The sequence below is a fragment of the Crinia signifera genome, chromosome 1 (genome assembly GCF_055691185.1).
Source record: "Crinia signifera chromosome 1, ASM5569118v1, whole genome shotgun sequence".
NCBI classification, from domain to species: Eukaryota; Metazoa; Chordata; class Amphibia; order Anura; family Myobatrachidae; genus Crinia; species Crinia signifera.
Genome location: NC_139217.1, coordinates 419708861 through 419726199, shown reverse-complemented (window position 1 = coordinate 419726199; position 17339 = coordinate 419708861). Strand labels below are relative to the sequence as shown.

Below are 17339 nucleotides of genomic sequence, written 5' to 3'. Positions count from 1 at the left end.
TTTTTACAAATTTTCTTTAGTAAATTTCCCCTATATGTTCCCTACCACATGTACATGCACACACACACACACAGAATTTTAGTCAGCGTGCTTGCAGAGCGATGATGGGGAAAATACACACGGAACAATTTTCAACAAAGCGATTTTACCGGGGATGGACGACTTACCATAGCAGGATACTATGGAAAGCCAGCCACCCCATCGCTCCTCTCCTGGCAATACTAGCAGATGAGCGGTAGAAGCCAGCGATGATGCGGGAGCTCGCTACACACTGGAACTCAATGGCAGCTCAAACGGCAAAACTGAACTGTTTTCCGCTCAAAATCAACCAGTGTGTATGGGCATTTAGGGGGACATTTACCAAAATGGATTCGTAGAAAAAAGGTGTATTCGTAGGAGAAATACACCTTTTTTTTACGAATTTGTATTTTCGGGATTTACAATCCCAAAAATACACCAATTCGTATTCCTAAAGATGGAACATTCGTATTTGTATTTACAAATACGAATGTCTACACCATCGATAGAATACGACAGAAATCACCATTCAAAGAATGGTGGTTTCTGATTTACTAAGCAGCCGTACCTGATAATACGGCTGCTTAGTGGTGTAAAACACCCACGTAAATACGACAGGAAAATAGAACACCATTTTCATGTCGTATTTGCGTTTTAGCCTGCACGGATCAGTCAGATCCGTGCAGGCTTCAGTGTAAAAAAATTGAAAAATTAAATAAATAAAAAAAAAAAACGGCGTGGGGTCCCCCCACAGCCGAAACCAGCACCAGGCTGACAGAGGCTGGAGCCGGTAATTAAAAATCAGGGAACCCGACAAATAGGGGTTCCCTGATTTTTAACAACCAGCCCCAGGCTCCTGCTCTGGGGCTGGTTCCCAAAATACGGGGGACAAAATGACTAGGGGTCCCCGTATTTTAAGAACCAGCCCAGGCAAAACCAGCCAGCAGGGTAATGCCACAGCCGGGGGGAGACTTTTTATGCAAGTCCCCCCGGCCAAAGCATTAACCCTACCGACCAGTCAGCCTGGCCAGGGGCCCTGGGGGAGTGGGGACCCCCCCAATAAAGGGGTCCCCCTCCAGGACTTACCTGACCAGGCTGAAGCCTGGTGCTGCCCTCGATGCCCCTGGGCGGTGGGCATCGAGCTGATTATCGTGTAAAAAAAAGATGAACCTATTGCTTTTTACTGTGGCACTACAAGTGCCAGCAAGCCTCCCCAGCAAGCTGGGACTTGGAGAACCACAAGTCCCAGCCTGCTGGGCATTAAAGGGCCCGCTGGGTCTTGTAGTGCCACAGTAAAAAAAAGTTAAATAAAACAAACTGACACCCATTTTAAATAAAAGTTTAATACACACATTACATACATACTGATACTTACCTTTCTTGATCCCGTAGGTAGCCCTGGTCCTGATGTCCTGTGTCGTCCTCCAGGTCCATGTCGGCTGTCTGCGTCGTCCTCCAGGTCCATGTCGACGGTCCGTGTCGTCCTCCAGGTCCGTGGCGGTGTCCGGGTCCGAAGAATCCATGTTGGACTTTCTCGGCTCCTGATTGGCCTGCTAGGCGGCCAATAGAATTCAGTCCTGAGGAGAGGCGGCGAATATGAAACTTCTCAGCATCTCTCCTCAGCGCGATGCAGACAGCAGGAGACAGCGGGGAGCGCCGACAGCTGTGAAGATTACCTGGATTACGTCGGATCAAGAGAAGACTTCTTCAGCGCAGGACAGGTGAGTAGGATTTCCTTCCACAGCTCCAACATGGATTTCTTCGGACCCGGACACCGCCATGGACCTGGAGGACGACACGGACCGTCGACATGGACCTGGAGGACGACGCAGACAGCCGACATGGACCTGGAGGACGACACAGGACATCAGGACCAGGGCTACCTACGGGATCAAGAAAGGTAAGCATCAGTATGTATGTAATGTGTGTATTAAACTTTTATTTAAAATGGGTGTCAGTGTGTTTTATTTAACTATTTTTTTTACTGTGGCACTACAAGACCCAGCGGGGCCCTTTAATGCCCAGCAGGCTGGGACTTGTGGTTCTCCAAGTCCCAGCTTGCTGGCACTTGTAGTGCCACAGTAAAAAGCAATAGGTCATCTTTTTTTACACGATAATCAGCTCGATGCCCACCGCCCAGTGGCATCGAGGACAGCACCAGGCTTCAGCCTGGTCAGGTAAGTCCTGGAGGGGGGGACCCCTTTATTGGGGGGGTCCCCACTCCCCCAGGGCCCCTGGCCAGGCTGACTGGTCGGTAGGGTTAATGCTTTGGCCGGGGGACTTGCATAAAAGTCTCCCCCCGGCTGTGGCATTACCCTGCTGGCTGGTTTTGCCTGGGGCTGGTTCTTAAAATACGGGGGACCCCTAGTCATTTTGTCCCCCGTATTTTGGGAACCAGCCCCAGAGCAGGAGCCTGGGGCTGGTTGTTAAAAATCAGGAACCCTATTTGTCGGGTTCCTGATTTTTAATTACCGGCTCCAGCCTCTGTCAGCCTGGTGTTGGTTTCGGCTGTGGGGGGGACCCCACGCCGTTTTTTATTTATTTATTTAATTTTTTTTTACACCTTGCAGCCTGCACGGATCTGACTGATCCGTGCAGACTGCCTACAAATAATTCGTATTAGCAGCCGTATATACGGCTGCTAATACGAATTCCTACGACATCGGAGGGTTACAAAGCAGTCGTATCTGACTGCTTTGTAACTGATCCTCCGGAACACGACTTTGCATACGACTTAAACAGTCGTATGCAGTCGTAGGGAAATACCAATACGAAAAACTAGGTTTTTCATATTGGTAAATTTCCCCTTAGTCTTTTTCAAACTAGCCATCAATCTTCTCCTTATACTGTAGCAGCATTAATATTACTCATATATTTCCTTTGTCTGTTAAAAGTAGACTTCAAAGGCATTGCCTATACTGCTTATGTACTGATAATTTTTAAAGCACCCAGCATTCTAAGGTCATTGTGGTTTCTGTTTCCTAAGGACAACTGCATAAACTTCAAGGAGAATTCTGCCTTTCCTTCTTGTCAAACAAAAATTATCAATTTGATGTTTTAAAAAACCTGTAGCACTGTATGTATTATTATCATACATATAATAATATAATATTCTCTAAGACAATCGGGTCACTGTGGAGAGGAAAAGATCTTCCAATAACAATAATTCATATATTGCTCAAATTATAATGATATATATGAACTGAGGTCATTTAGAGCAGGTCAACTTAATGCCAATGTTTGTTTTTGTCAACTTGTGAATTCGTTGCCATAAGAGGGGCAAAATATATCAAAATCTATTAAATGTAGTGTACTTTACAAGTTGATATTTCATTAAAAGCTATGCATTTGCAAAATCAAACAAACATACCGGAAGTATGTATGTTAGACTGGTATGATTTGGGGCATCTAGGATGTATGATTTGGGACAAATTAGGTATCCAACTAATAACACAATTGTGTTTATATGTTAAATAACAAGCCAGACGGTCTTCAGAGAATTGATCAGGAGGGGGGAGCTGATAAAAGGTATGGGGAACTTTTTGAAAAGTTCTAAGTTGAAACCTTGACCTGCATTTTCCTCCCATTAGCCATTAGTCAAAAGCAGGTGGATTAGTGGTTATTTCGTCAGTCCACCTGGTTTTCGGCATGTCGAAACACTTCAACCTGCCAAAAAAAAAAAAAAGATAGAATTGAATAGATCTGAACCCCTTCCGATCTATTCATGTCGAAAACTTCCGTCTTTTTGGCAAGACGGCAGTTTCGACATGCATTGAAAATATTTGTGACAGAAATTTAGTATAATAGTTCCTTTTTTATATTTTTTTGCTTGCTAAAATCCGGTCATACTGTACTTGCTCGAATTGAAGTAATTCTCAATGCTTCTGTAAAAATGGCAATACCTTATCTGAGGGCTGCAATGGGAATGTGATGGTAGTGAAATATGTAATTGTGCTTGCCCCATCCACAATGCAATGCTGTAATGACACAATTCATAGCACGCACCACCCCCTCACCCTTCCCACCCAGACCTCTGGCTTTCCTGAACTCACAAAGAAACAGTTCTGGGAAGGAGATGAGTATGGTTCTGACATACCTCCCAACTTTGCCGGTCCAGCAGGCGGGACACTGCTGATGTGCGCCCGTGGCTCGCCAACATTTTCGGGGTGTGGCCTATGTTTCTGGGGCGTGGCCTATATACGCAGCTCTCCCGCGAGGCCACGCCCCCATTTTGACGCTATGGGGGCATGACCCAGAGGCTCTGTGAGCCTCTAGCCATGCCCCCAGCCCCCTGGCTGCGGGAATAGACGCTGTGCGCATGTGTGCAGCGTTTATTCCCTGCTGCTTAGCAGCCGACAGGGGGGACTCCCAACAGCCCCCCCTCACCGCGGGACACCGCCGGCCGTGGGAGGGACAGCGGGACAGGCCCTGATAATCGGACTGTCCCGCTAAATCGGGACTGTTGGGAGGTATGTTCTGATGTTATAGGGAATTCCTGAACATAAACCAGCAAGCAGGAGACATGAGTCTTGTGCAGCAGATGAGATTATGGCTGCTTGTTAGCAAGTAGGCCATCTACTCAGGCGTGCTCATCACTTTTATAGTGATATTCCAGCTCCCAGCTACAAATCCTTCATGCATTTTGCTGCGTGAGGCTGGGGAATATCTCCCAACACCTCTACTCCTCATCCACAAATTAGAAGCAGCGATGGGCCATTGAGACAATGTCCTCAAACTGTACTTTGGACAATTCCTTCACCGTTTTTTTGCAAATTCAGTGGGTTGCCTCTGAAAATACAGTATCTGTGGAATAGTTTAAGACACCCTCAACCTTGACACTAAAATTGCAAGGAGGAAACACACATGTACACGTACTTGATACTGATTTCTGTTTTGGCAGATAATCCATCCAAGTGCTTTTGTAATTCTCTAATTACCATTTGAGTACATATAGTTTGGCTGGTGTCTTCACAGTTGGAATTTATCAAGTCCTTGCCTGACCATATACATTACAAACTACTTGTTCCAGAAGACTCATGTTATTTGGCCAAGTTAATCTGCCATAATTCGGTTCCGGACCAGAACCCTTAAGAGAAATACATGTTTAGGCACACCTATAATTAGTTAGCTGTGAGCTATGGTAATTAGAAATGCTTAAAATCCATATTTTTGGAAACAACTGAGTTCTAAGATATTCTGCCAAATACTGAACTACGTATATTGAAACCCCATGTATATCAAATAAAGCAGGAAGAGCCCAAACAATAAAACAGTAGAACCCTATATTTATATCCTTTACTCTTTGTCACTTAAGTACTGTACTTTGTCCATGTTTATGCTTTTTTGGGGTGGCCCTGGTCACATTATCCATTTTTCTTTGAGTAGCACTTTGTTTTGTAAAGAAGATTTAACATATTCTAAAATTACCATCAATTACTCTATTGCCCAAAACTAGAAAGTCAGTAGCTTCTAGAAGGTGGAAATATGACAGCAGATAAGAACCTCTTGGACCATTTAGTCTGCCCATGTTCTCGCACATACACATACACATTCATATAAGCATTATTCTAAGAAAAGCACATGAAGAGAGAGGGCCCTGCTTGTGAGAGCTTACATTGTAAAGGAGAGGGTTAGACTGACAGGATGACACAGAAGGGGTAGAAGTGAGCATAAACAGAAGGTTAGGATGAGAGATGGTTAGATGGTTAGATGGTTGGGTTTATGCAGGAGGAGGGAAGAAGATCAACTCAGTCTTTGATTAATAGGTTTGGAACACAAATTATTTTTGAATAAGTTTGAGAGTCCCAGCTTTATCTAAATAGCAATAGATGCTAAACACTGCGGACACCACATTTTTCTTTATGAATCACAGAGACCCAAAGTATAGCTTACATTTTCACTCTACTGTGTTTTCCACTTACAATAAAACAACTATGATGCAATACCAACATTTGACAGTAGATGGCAGAAGTACCCTATAAAGAAATTACGAATTGTATGTGACATTAACATCTAATCTCCTATATATTTGGCTACATCTGTCACTCAAAGTGGGTGTCTGTGTCTATAACGCTCTGTTCCTGGACTTTCCTCTTAATGTGTGATTGCCTTCATCTGTGCTGAACACCTTTCTGAGAAATTACCTGTTTAAACAGGTGAATGGCAATCATACATTAAGGGGAAGTCTAGAAACAGAGCATTGTGTCCCCTTCCTGGAGAGGGTCATGTTGGGAGGTATGTGACAGAGAACCAGCCCAGTGAGCCACAGACAGTGCCAGACACCCACTGCCTTCCCATGTTGCCCAGCACTGCTACTCCACAGCCACCAGGTGAGCGCCCCCCGCCCGCGATTTGCATCAACCCCCCCCCCGCGCGCCCCCCCCTCCCGCGATTCGCGGCAAAAACACCCGCTCCCCCGCGACCCCCCTACCCGCGATTCGCAGCAAAAACACCCCCCGCCGAACCCCCCTCCCCGCGATTCGCTGCAAAAACCACCCCCGCGACCCCCCCTCCCGCGATTCGCTGCAAATAGAACCCTCCCACGACCCCTCCCGCAATTCGCGGCATAACCACCACCCCGCGACCCCCCCCTCCCGCGAATCGCGGCAAACCCTCCCCGTGACCCCCCCGATTCGCAGAAAAAACACCCCCCCCGCGACCTCCCTCCCGCGATTCGCGGCAAAAATAACCCCCCGCGACCCCCCCTTGCACGATTGGCGGCACCCCCCCTGCGACCCCCCTCCCGCGATTCGGAGCACACCCCCCCGCAATTCGCAGCAGCCCCAGGATTAAATGGCACATGCAAAACACTGACATGGCTATGGTCGACAATGAAAAAGGTTGACATGAGTTTTTGAAGATTTATTTTTAATTTTTTTAATTTTTTCATATTCATTGTCATGTGTCGACATGGACACCAATGAAGTGGCACACTTATGTCAACATTTACATGTGTTGACCTTTCCGTGTTGATTTTTTCTTGTGGCGATTTGCGTCACACCCCCCCGCAACCCCCCCCTCCCGCGATTCGCGGCACCCCCCGTGACCCCCCACCTCCCGCAATTCGCGGCAACCCCCCACCGGAACCCCTGTGAACCCCGCCCTCCCGCGATTCGCGGCACCCACCCCCGCGACCCCCCCTCCCGCAATTCGCGGCACCCCCCCGTGATTCGCGGCAGCTCCAGAATTAAATTGCACATGGAAAACACTGACATGGCTATGGTCGACAATGAAAAAGGTTGACATGAGTTTTTTTGTCATTTTTTGAATATTTTCATATTCATTCTCATGTGTCGACATGGACACCAATGAAGTGCCACATTTATGTCAACATTTACATGTGTTGACCTTTCTGTGTTGATTTTTTTCTTGTGGTGATTCGCGTCACACCCCCCGCAACCCCCCCTCCGGCGATTCGCGGCACCCCCCTGCGACCCCCCCCCCCCTCCCGCAATTCGCAGCAACCCCCCACCGGAACCCCCATGAACCCCGCTCTCCCGCGATTCGCGGCACCCACCCCCTGCAACCCCCCCCCTCCCGCAAATCGCGGCACCCCCCGCGATTCGCGGCAGCCCCAGGATTAAATGGCACATGCAAAACACTGGCACGGCTATGGTCGACAATGAAAAAGGTTGACATGAGTTTTTGAAGATTTATTTCATTTTTTGAATGTTTTCATATTCATTGTCATGTGTCAACATGGACACCAATGAAGTGGCACACTTATGTCAACATTTACATGTGTTGACCTTTTTGTGTTGATTTTTTCTTGTGGCGATTCGCGTCACACCCCCCGCAACCCCCCCGCGATTCGCGGCACCCCCCGTGACCCCCCACCTCCGGAACCCCTGTGAACCCCGCCCTCCCGCGATTCGCGGCACCCAACCCCCTGCAACCCCCCCCTCCCGCAAATCGCGGCACCCCCCGCGATTCGCGGCAGCCCCAGGATTAAATGGCACATGCAAAACACTGGCACGGCTATGGTCGACAATGAAAAAGGTTGACATGAGTTTTTGAAGATTTATTTCATTTTTTGAATGTTTTCATATTCATTGTCATGTGTCAACATGGACACCAATGAAGTGCCACACTTATGTCAACATTTACATGTGTTGACCTTTCTGTGTTGATTTTTTCTTGTGGCGATTTGCGTCACACCCCCCCCCCCCACCCCCCCCCCCACAACCCCCACTCCCGCGATTCACGGCACACACACACACACCTCCCCCGCGATTCTCGGCACCCCACCCCGTGACCCCCCCCTCCCGTGATTCACGGCACATCCCCGCGACCCCCCCTCCCATGATTCGCCGCAACCCCCGCCCCGTAACCCCCCCTCCCGCGATTCGCGGCACCCACCCCCGCGACCCCCCTCCCGCAATTCGCGGCACCCCCCCGCGATTCGCGGCAGCTCCAGAATTAAATTGCACATGGAAAACACTGACATGGCTATGGTCGACAATGAAAAAGGTTGACATGAGTTTTTGAAGTTTTTTTTTTCATTTTTTGAATGTTTTCATATTCATTCTCATGTGTCGACATGGACACCAATGAAGTGCCACACTTATGTCAACATTTACATGTGTTGACCTTTCTGTGTTGATTTTTTCTTGTGGCGATTCGCGTCACACCCCCCCCACCCCCCCCCGCAACCCCCACTCCCGCGATTCACGGCACAGACACACCCCCCCGCGATTCTCGGCACCCCACCCCGTGACCCCCCCTCCCTTGATTCACGGCACACCCGCCGCGACCCCCCTACCATGATTCGCCGCAACCCCCGCCCCCGTAACCCCCCTCCCGCGATTTGTGGCAACCCACCCCGCGACCCCCCTCCCGCGATTCTCTGCAATCCCTCCCCTCCCGCGATTCACAGCATCCACCCCCCCACAACCCCCCCTCCTGCAATTCGCGGCACCCCCCGCGACCCCCCTCCTGCAATTCGCGGCACCCTCCGCGACCACCCCTCCCGCGATTCGCGGACACCTAAGTTGCAATATAGGGCATCTTTCATACAATTCTAACCATATTTCTCATATACAAACGTTCACAAATTAAGGGGGCGCAGCCCCTTACGACGGTGTGAAGAGCGCCCGTAGGGCGCGATGAATCACCTAGTCTCCTATATATTTGGCTACATCTGTCACTCAAAGTGGGTGTCTGTGTCTATAACGCTCTGTTCCTGGACTTTCCTCTTAATGTGTGATTGCCTTCATCTGTGCTGAACACCTTTCTGAGAAATTAACCTGTTTAAAACAGGTGATGGCAATCATACATTAAGGGGAAGTCTAGAAACAGAGCATTGTGTCCCTCCTGGAGAGGGTCATTTTGGGAGGTATGTGACAGAGAACCAGCCCAGTGAGCCCACAGACAGTGCCAGACACCCACTGCCTTCCCATGTTGCCCAGCACTGCTACTCCACAGCCACCAGGTGAGCGCCCCCCTCCCGCGATTTGCGGCAAAACCTCCCCCCCCCCCGCGCGCCCCATCCCTCCCGCGATTCGCGGCAAAAACACCCGCTCCCCCGCGACCCCCCCTACCGCGATTCGCTGCAAAAAGAACCCCCCCCCGCGACCCCTCCCGCAATTCGCGGCATAACCACCACCCCGCGACCCCCCCCTCCCGCGAATCGCGGCAAACCCTCCCCCGTGACCCCCCCCCGATTCGCGGAAAAAACACCCCCCCCGCGACCTCCCTCCCGCGATTCGCGGCAAAAAGAACCCCCCCGCGACCCCCCCTTGCACGATTGGCGGCACCCCCCCTGCGACCCCCCTCCCGCGATTCGCGGCACCCCCCCCCCCGCAATTCGCAGCAGCCCCAGGATTAAATGGCACATGCAAAACACTGACATGGCTATGGTCGACAATGAAAAAGGTTGACATGAGTTTTTGAAGATTTATTTTAAATTTTTTTAATTTTTTCATATTCATTGTCATGTGTCGACATGGACACCAATGAAGTGGCACACTTATGTCAACATTTACATGTGTTGACCTTTCTGTGTTGATTTTTTCTTGTGGCGATTCGCGTCACACCCCCCCGCAACCCCCCCTCCCGCGATTTGCGGCACCCCCCGTGACCCCCCACCTCCCGCAATTCGCGGCAACCCCCCACCGGAACCCCTGTGAACCCCGCCCTCCCGCGATTCGCGGCACCCACCCCCGCGACCCCCCCCCCTCCCGCAATTCGCGGCACCACCCCGTGATTCACGGCAGCTCCAGAATTAAATTGCACATGGAAAACACTGACATGGCTATGGTCGACAATGAAAAAGGTTGACATGAGTTTTTGAAGTTTTTTTGTCATTTTTTGAATATTTTCATATTCATTCTCATGTGTCGACATGGACACCAATGAAGTGCCACACTTATGTCAACATTTACATGTGTTGACCTTTCTGTGTTGATTTTTTCGGTACTTATGTAATATCTGGGCTCCCGTTTTTCTTATGAGACCGCGTCCCCTCGCAGGGCTCGCTGCGCTCGCCATGCTTCAGGCACGGTGGCTCGCTGCGCTCGCCACACTATATAAAATCAACTCCATGCGAAGTTGGATAGTAGGGGTATGAAAAAATGGGGTGCATTTAACATGGGAGCCCAGATAATACATAAGTACCTTTTTTTCTTGTGGCGATTCGCGTCACACCCCCCGCAACCCCCCCTCCGGCGATTCGCGGCACCCCGGCACCCCCCTGCGACCCTCCCGCAATTCGCGGCAACCCCCCACCGGAACCCCCATGAACCCCGCTCTCCCGCGATTCGCGGCACCCACCCCCCGCAACCCCCCCCCTTACCGCAAATCGCGGCACCCCCCGCGATTCGCGGCAGCCCCAGGATTAAATGGCACATGCAAAACACTGGCACGGCTATGGTCGACAATGAAAAAGGTTGACATGAGTTTTTGAAGATTTATTTCATTTTTTGAATGTTTTCATATTCATTGTCATGTGTCAACATGGACACCAATGAAGTGGCACACTTATGTCAACATTTACATGTGTTGACCTTTCTGTGTTGATTTTTTCTTGTGGCGATTCACGTCACCCCCCCCCCGCAACCCCCCCGCGATTCGCGGCACCCCCCGTGACCCCCCACCTCCCGCAATTCGCGGCAACCCCCCACCGGAACCCCTGTGAACCCCGCCCTCCCGCGATTCGCGGCATCCAACCCCGCGACCCCCCCCTCCCGCAATTCGCGGCACCCCCCGTGATTCGCGGCAGCTCCAGAATTAAATTGCACATGGAAAACACTGACATGGCTATGGTCGACAATGAAAAAGGTTGACATGAGTTTTTGAAGTTTTTTTTTTCATTTTTTGAATATTTTCATATTCATTCTCATGTGTCGACATGGACACCAATGAAGTGCCACACTTATGTCAACATTTACATGTGTTGACCTTTCTGTGTTGATTTTTTCTTGTGGCGATTTGCGTCACACCCCCCCCACCCCCCCCCATCCCCACAACCCCCACTCCCGCGATTCACGGCACCCCACCCCGTGACCTCCCCTCCCGTGATTCACGGCACACCCCCCGCGACCCCCCCTACCATGATTCGCCGCAACCCCCGCCCCCGTAACCTTCCTCCGGCGATTTGAGGCAACCCACCCCGCGACCCCCCTCCCGCGATTCTCTGCAATCCCTCCCCTCCCGCGATTCGCAGCATCCACCCCCCCACAACCCCCCCTCCTGTAATTCGCGGCACCCCCCGCGACCCCCCCTCCTGCAATTCGCGGCACCCTCCGCGACCCCCCCTCCCGCGATTCGCGGACACCTAAGTTGCAATACAGGGCATCTTTCATACAATTCTAACCATATTTCTCATATACAAATGTTCACAAATTAAGGGGGCGCAGCCCTTACGACGGTGTGAAGAGCGCCCGTAGGGCGCGATGAATCACCTAGTGTACATAATATTTACTTTATTAGATGTCTATTAACTAAGCCTTGGATGAAGCTAAAGTACCAGGCAATCAGATCCTAACCGCCATGTCACAGACTGGTGAAAATGTACTAAGGTGAAATGGCTATGAATGCGCCTATTCGTAGCCATTTCTGGCCGTACACGCAGCTTGGCGTGTTAACCAGAATGACCTCCTAAATGTAAGTTTGTGTATATACATATCACCCAAAAATAGACCTATATCTGGCAGTGTGATCCGTGCACGCTTCTATCTGGAAGAGTGTGGAAAATGTAAAAACATATAAAAAAATGGCGAACAAGCAAAACTAGCCCCAGACTCTTTGAGTCCTGGTCCTTGTGTCGACCTTTTGGGGTTGATGTAACATTACCAACCTAATATACCACACCCTTACAACAATGATGCTATTACTAGCATTACAGTGAACTTTTCAATACCAACTGTCCTGATTACAGCAAATCAGTCCCGCTAATTGAACACTGTCCCCTCTGTCCCACCCACAGGTCGCAGTGTCCCACGGGCAGGGGGACAGATGGGAGAGCCGTTGATCACCACTGCTCTTCTCTGCATGCACATGGCAGCTAACAGTGCAGGGAAGGGAGCCAGGGGCTGCCCAGTTGATGAGGGAGCGCTGAACATGCCCCAACAATTATTAAACAGGGGTTGCTGTGCCAGGCCATGCCTCCTCCACCCAAAGCCACAACTACCCCTTTTGTACCCCACCCTCTTTTTGGAGGTGCCAAGCTGTTGGCGCATCATTTTTTCCCCTGCATGCAAATCGCCCCAGGGGTTGGGGCACAGTAGCCCTGCACATGCTCATATGCGCATATGCACAGATCAAAACCATCAGTCCCCGATGCGAACACGTCGGGAATGAGTGAATCAGACTTGCCCCCTAAATGTAATATCCTCTAAGGTCTAGATGTGAGGGACTTTTGTGCGAGTTTGCCGCGGCAGACATTCATAGAAGACCCACACCTCCGGAACTCAGAGGCTCTTACATTTATCCCCAAGTGTCCAACACACTATACCGAGCTCATCTTTCAGGACAGGTGCATCAGCCTAAATAAATATTCTGAACCTGAATAAAGATTTTCTTTAATAATAATAATATTTATTTTTCCTATTTTTTTGTTTCCTATTTGTAGACTTTCCCTAACCTTTGTCAAAGTTGGAAATATAAGGAGCCTTTCTTTAAGGTACGTATTTCATTACACATTTTGGAAATGTAACTACCCCAAAATGTTTTACATATACATATACTGTAAACAACCCTAGAAAATAGTTCTGGTCTGCCATGAAATGGGTGTGGCCTACCAAAAATGGTTTGAGCCTGTCATGGAACTGGTGTGGTCTGTCATTGAATGGGTGTGGCCTGCAATGGAATGGGCGTGGACTGGCACGGAATGGGTGTGGCTTTTCTGAAAATGAGTGTGGAGTAATCAGATAAGTGTGTGGAGATGCAGGGACTTTGGATAATTTGTCCTAATTTTTTTTGTCAAATAGTAATCATTTTGTAATTAATTATGGGAGTAATGAACTCCCACATACAATACTAGAGGTCTAATTCTGAGTTGGGAGCAAAGAAATAAAAAAAAAGAAAGAAAGAAAAACGCAAAACTATGGGGGTTATTCAGTCCTGATTGCTGCTGTGCAGTTTAGCAGTGCTCTGTGATCACCCTGCGATTAGCTAGCGTCTAGCTTAGTCTGAGTGAAATCTCGCCCAGTGCAAACTTACAAATATCCTAGCAATGCTTGCTAGAATTAGCTGGATTGGTGTTTAGCTGCAAATCCATTCCCAAGTTGCTCCCTATCAAAAGGTTTTTCCAGTGTGCGCAGTCCGGGAATAAGTCAGTAACTGCGATAGCAGCAGTCTGATTGGGGCCATAGCTGATGTCACATGCCCTCAAAGGCCGGTTGCCAACCCCAAACACCGGCTTCATGTCAATCAACTTGCGCATGGCCAGCGATGAAAAAAGTAGTAGGATTTTATCACAGGACGGTTTTGTGCATGCGAGCTATGATCCATATGCATCCGCAGTCTATCGATAATCGCTTGCGCTTTGAATTCGCAGCCATGCATATTTTTTTCTTTTTGTCTGCATGCAGGGTAAATACTTGCTGCATTTGCATGTAGTCAATAAATGCTGCACAGCTTTAGTTTTACATCGTAATTTAGGCTTGAGTTTAGCTGCTCTCTGATGTCAATCTTTCTGAACATTAATCTGCTCCACATGCAGTGTGACAAATGTCGACAAGGAGATCTGTGTTACTATATAATGGCACAACGTACTACATTGAGTGCTTTCATATAGATTTGTTATATAACCACTATTATTTCTTAAACAAAAGGCACTCAAACATCAGAAAATACATCACATTTGTATGTCAGAGACACAGATATAGGGAAACACACAATTAATACTGGTGGTGACAGCACTGAGCACTGTATATATATGTATTTTTATAATTGTACATTAGAAATTTATAAAATGGGACTGTATACATAGGAAGAACAGATACAGGATTACTGAGCCTTTTTGATAAGGGTATTGAAGTAAAAAGTAGATTTCTTAAATCATGTTCTGGAGAATTACAGATGTTTTCTCTGGGATGTGGTCAACATCCCGGCGGTCAGGCTGCTGGCATCAGTATACCGGCACCTGCATCCCAACTGCCTTCAAAAGACCAACGCTTGAACCCCCAAGGGATCAGGATGCCAAAGCCAGCATACCGACAGCCGGTATCCTAATTGGTAGGCTGCAGGGCGGGGTTAGGGTTATGCACTAGTGGAGAAGTTTATCGTTAGGCAGTGGGGGGTGTCTGAGTGGGGGGGGGGAGGGGGCGTTTATGGTCATGCTGCAGGATGTAAGAGTTTGGGAGGCATGCGTAGGGTAAGCATACTTCAGGATGTCAGGATGCCTTCCTTCAGGGTGCTGGCATTGGTATTCTGACTTCCAGCATCCTGACTGCTGGTCATCCCTATATATATAACATTTTTTCTATGTCTCATTACATTACACACCTATTTATAAATCTACCTCGCAAATGCAGGGCTAATTACATGATTTTCTGTTGAACAATAGTGTATTGTGATAGTGTATGTATGAGGCCTCAGTAATAGGGACAGAGCCTTGTAGGCAACCCAATCAGTCACTGTGGTGGCATACCGGGCACTCCCTGAGATGTCCCCAGGCTTCCTCTACACTCTGAATTGTACACAGCATTTATTCTTATGCTGCTCACCCCAACTCTCCCCCCCCCACTGTGAGACACTGTGGCCCACGAATAGTAGTAATCAAACATTACTAATTAGAACTGTAATACAATTTGCAATTAAATAGGTTTTTTATTTGCATAATCTTGGCCAAGGTCATAGGCTTACCTGCCAGGTACAGGAGACCTCACCATCGGGTAAGTCCCTATGATTCTAAGGATTCAAGTCTAGAGCGTGGGATGCCCCTTAGCCAGCCCAACCAGACCAAGGCAACATGGGGAGATTTTGCCCATGGCGGATTTTGACCATGCGATTTCCCTTGAACTCCCCTGAGCCCAGAACCATCTTTACTCGCAGTTTTGACTATGTGCTATTTGGCCTATGGCCAAATACAATACAAGCTACATAGTCAAAATTGCCTTGCTTGCACACTGTATTTATTCATGTGAAGGGTCGCGCATCAGTATAGCAAGTAGGGGAAACACTGTGAGATTTTGGGTAACTTTCTAATCAAAATTGTAAGCCAATTGCACTGTGTGTACACACCTTAATACTGTGATCTTTAACATTTCACTTGCTACAGTATATCTCACTAATGTGCTGCCTTTGGGTGGTTTGGTTGGGCTGGTTTAGTGGCGTCCCACGCTATAGACTTAAACCCTTAGAATGTTAGGGACTTACCCGATGGTGAGGTTACCTGGATGTGGTGGGTAAAATGTATTACAATTCTAATTAGTAATGTTTGAATAGTGCACTTGCATTCTTTCTCTTTGTGCTAACTTAAACTGGGAGAAATCAAAGACCTGCAAAGATTGCTGTCACACAATTTATATCAAATAACGGCAGAGTTTTTCACTTGGAATAATTTGGTGTCCTGAAGCACAGTAGCGGGACATAGCATTTAATCGAAAAAGCTGTTTTTGTGCTCGGTAAAGGCTCTAAGCTTCATGTATTACGGACTACTCAACATTCTTTAAGCACTCTGATGTGACCAAGGCCAGCAGGAAAGCAGTAACTGTCCTAGATTTTAGCAGCTTAAAAGCAATGTCCATGTGCTTTTCAATATGAAAGTTCCATTAAGCATAAAGTATAAGTTGACCCATTGTGAAAAATTATAAACAATGTAAAAAATAAATGGAAATGTTTCCATACCTTGTCAGAAGATGTTCAACATTGTACACTTGTTAGAGAGTGTGTCCCTAATTATTTAAAGGTATGGAAGTCATTTGGACTGTCAAAGACTTATGTTTTTATGTCCTTCCATGATTCATCTTACAAATTGTGTGTCAGGCAAGGCCATCTTAACATTTGCCCAGGCCCCTAGGCAAAATAATTCAGTGGGGCCCCTCTCTCCCTCTGCCCCTCCTCACCTCGCCTACGTGCAGGCCAGCGAGTGGCTTCCGGGCTATGGGGTCTAGGAGCTTGTAGCGCTATTTGCCGGGCAGCAGGCGGGAAGCGCTGCTGAATTTGAAAAGACTGACCGGACGCTGATTGGCTGAATTCTCTCAGCCAATCAGCGTCCAGCTAGTCTTTTCAAATTCAGCAGTGGTTCCTTCCCGCCTCGCCTACTGGCAACTAGCGGCACTACAAAGCTTCCAGCCACCACTGCCTGCCACCGTAGCCTCAGTAGCTCCACGGGCAGTGCTGTCTTCCCCATTGGGGTGGGCCCTTAGAAACCTTGGGCTCCTGGGCAACTGCCCATTAAGCCCAATGGGAAAGACGGCACTGACTGGAGGTTCATACTGAATGATAACAGGCAGTTGATTAGGTTTGGATTAGGAGCAAATTCAGTCTATGTTCTTTTCCAGAACTGCTCGCAGCATCAGTGATGTGGTAGGTCACTCTATAGCATGTGCTAGTCCCTGCCAGCATCACAACCATGTCCAGCACAGAAGTTATAATTAGTGGTGAAAAAAAAGTAAGTATAATGTAATACAAACCATGTATACTGTATGCAGGAACAGTGCTTCTATAATGTGTGGGGAACAGGGCTGATATAATGTGTGGGCGCACAGGGCTGATATGCTGTGTGGGCACACAGGGCTGAAATTATGGGCCTTATTCTGGTTTGTTCGGATGGCTCCGAATGCGTACGTACGGCCGATGGTTTGTGTTTGCGCATGTGTAGAGGCGTATCTGCGCATGTGTGAACGCTGCGCACATCCGAATACAGCGTGAATTCT

At 48.4% G+C, this 17339-nt stretch overlaps 1 protein-coding gene across 1 annotated transcript in view; it reads left to right on the top strand.

Moving 5' to 3' along the window:
* The window catches only part of LOC146018036 (V-type proton ATPase subunit S1-like protein), a 55155-nt gene that overhangs the window by 27980 nt on the left and 9836 nt on the right, over positions 1–17339 (top strand). Inside the window, exon 5 of the mRNA XM_083151844.1 lies at positions 13088–13138. Coding sequence (XP_083007970.1) covers positions 13088–13138 — 51 coding nt within the window. The remainder of the gene's footprint in view (positions 1–13087; positions 13139–17339) is intronic.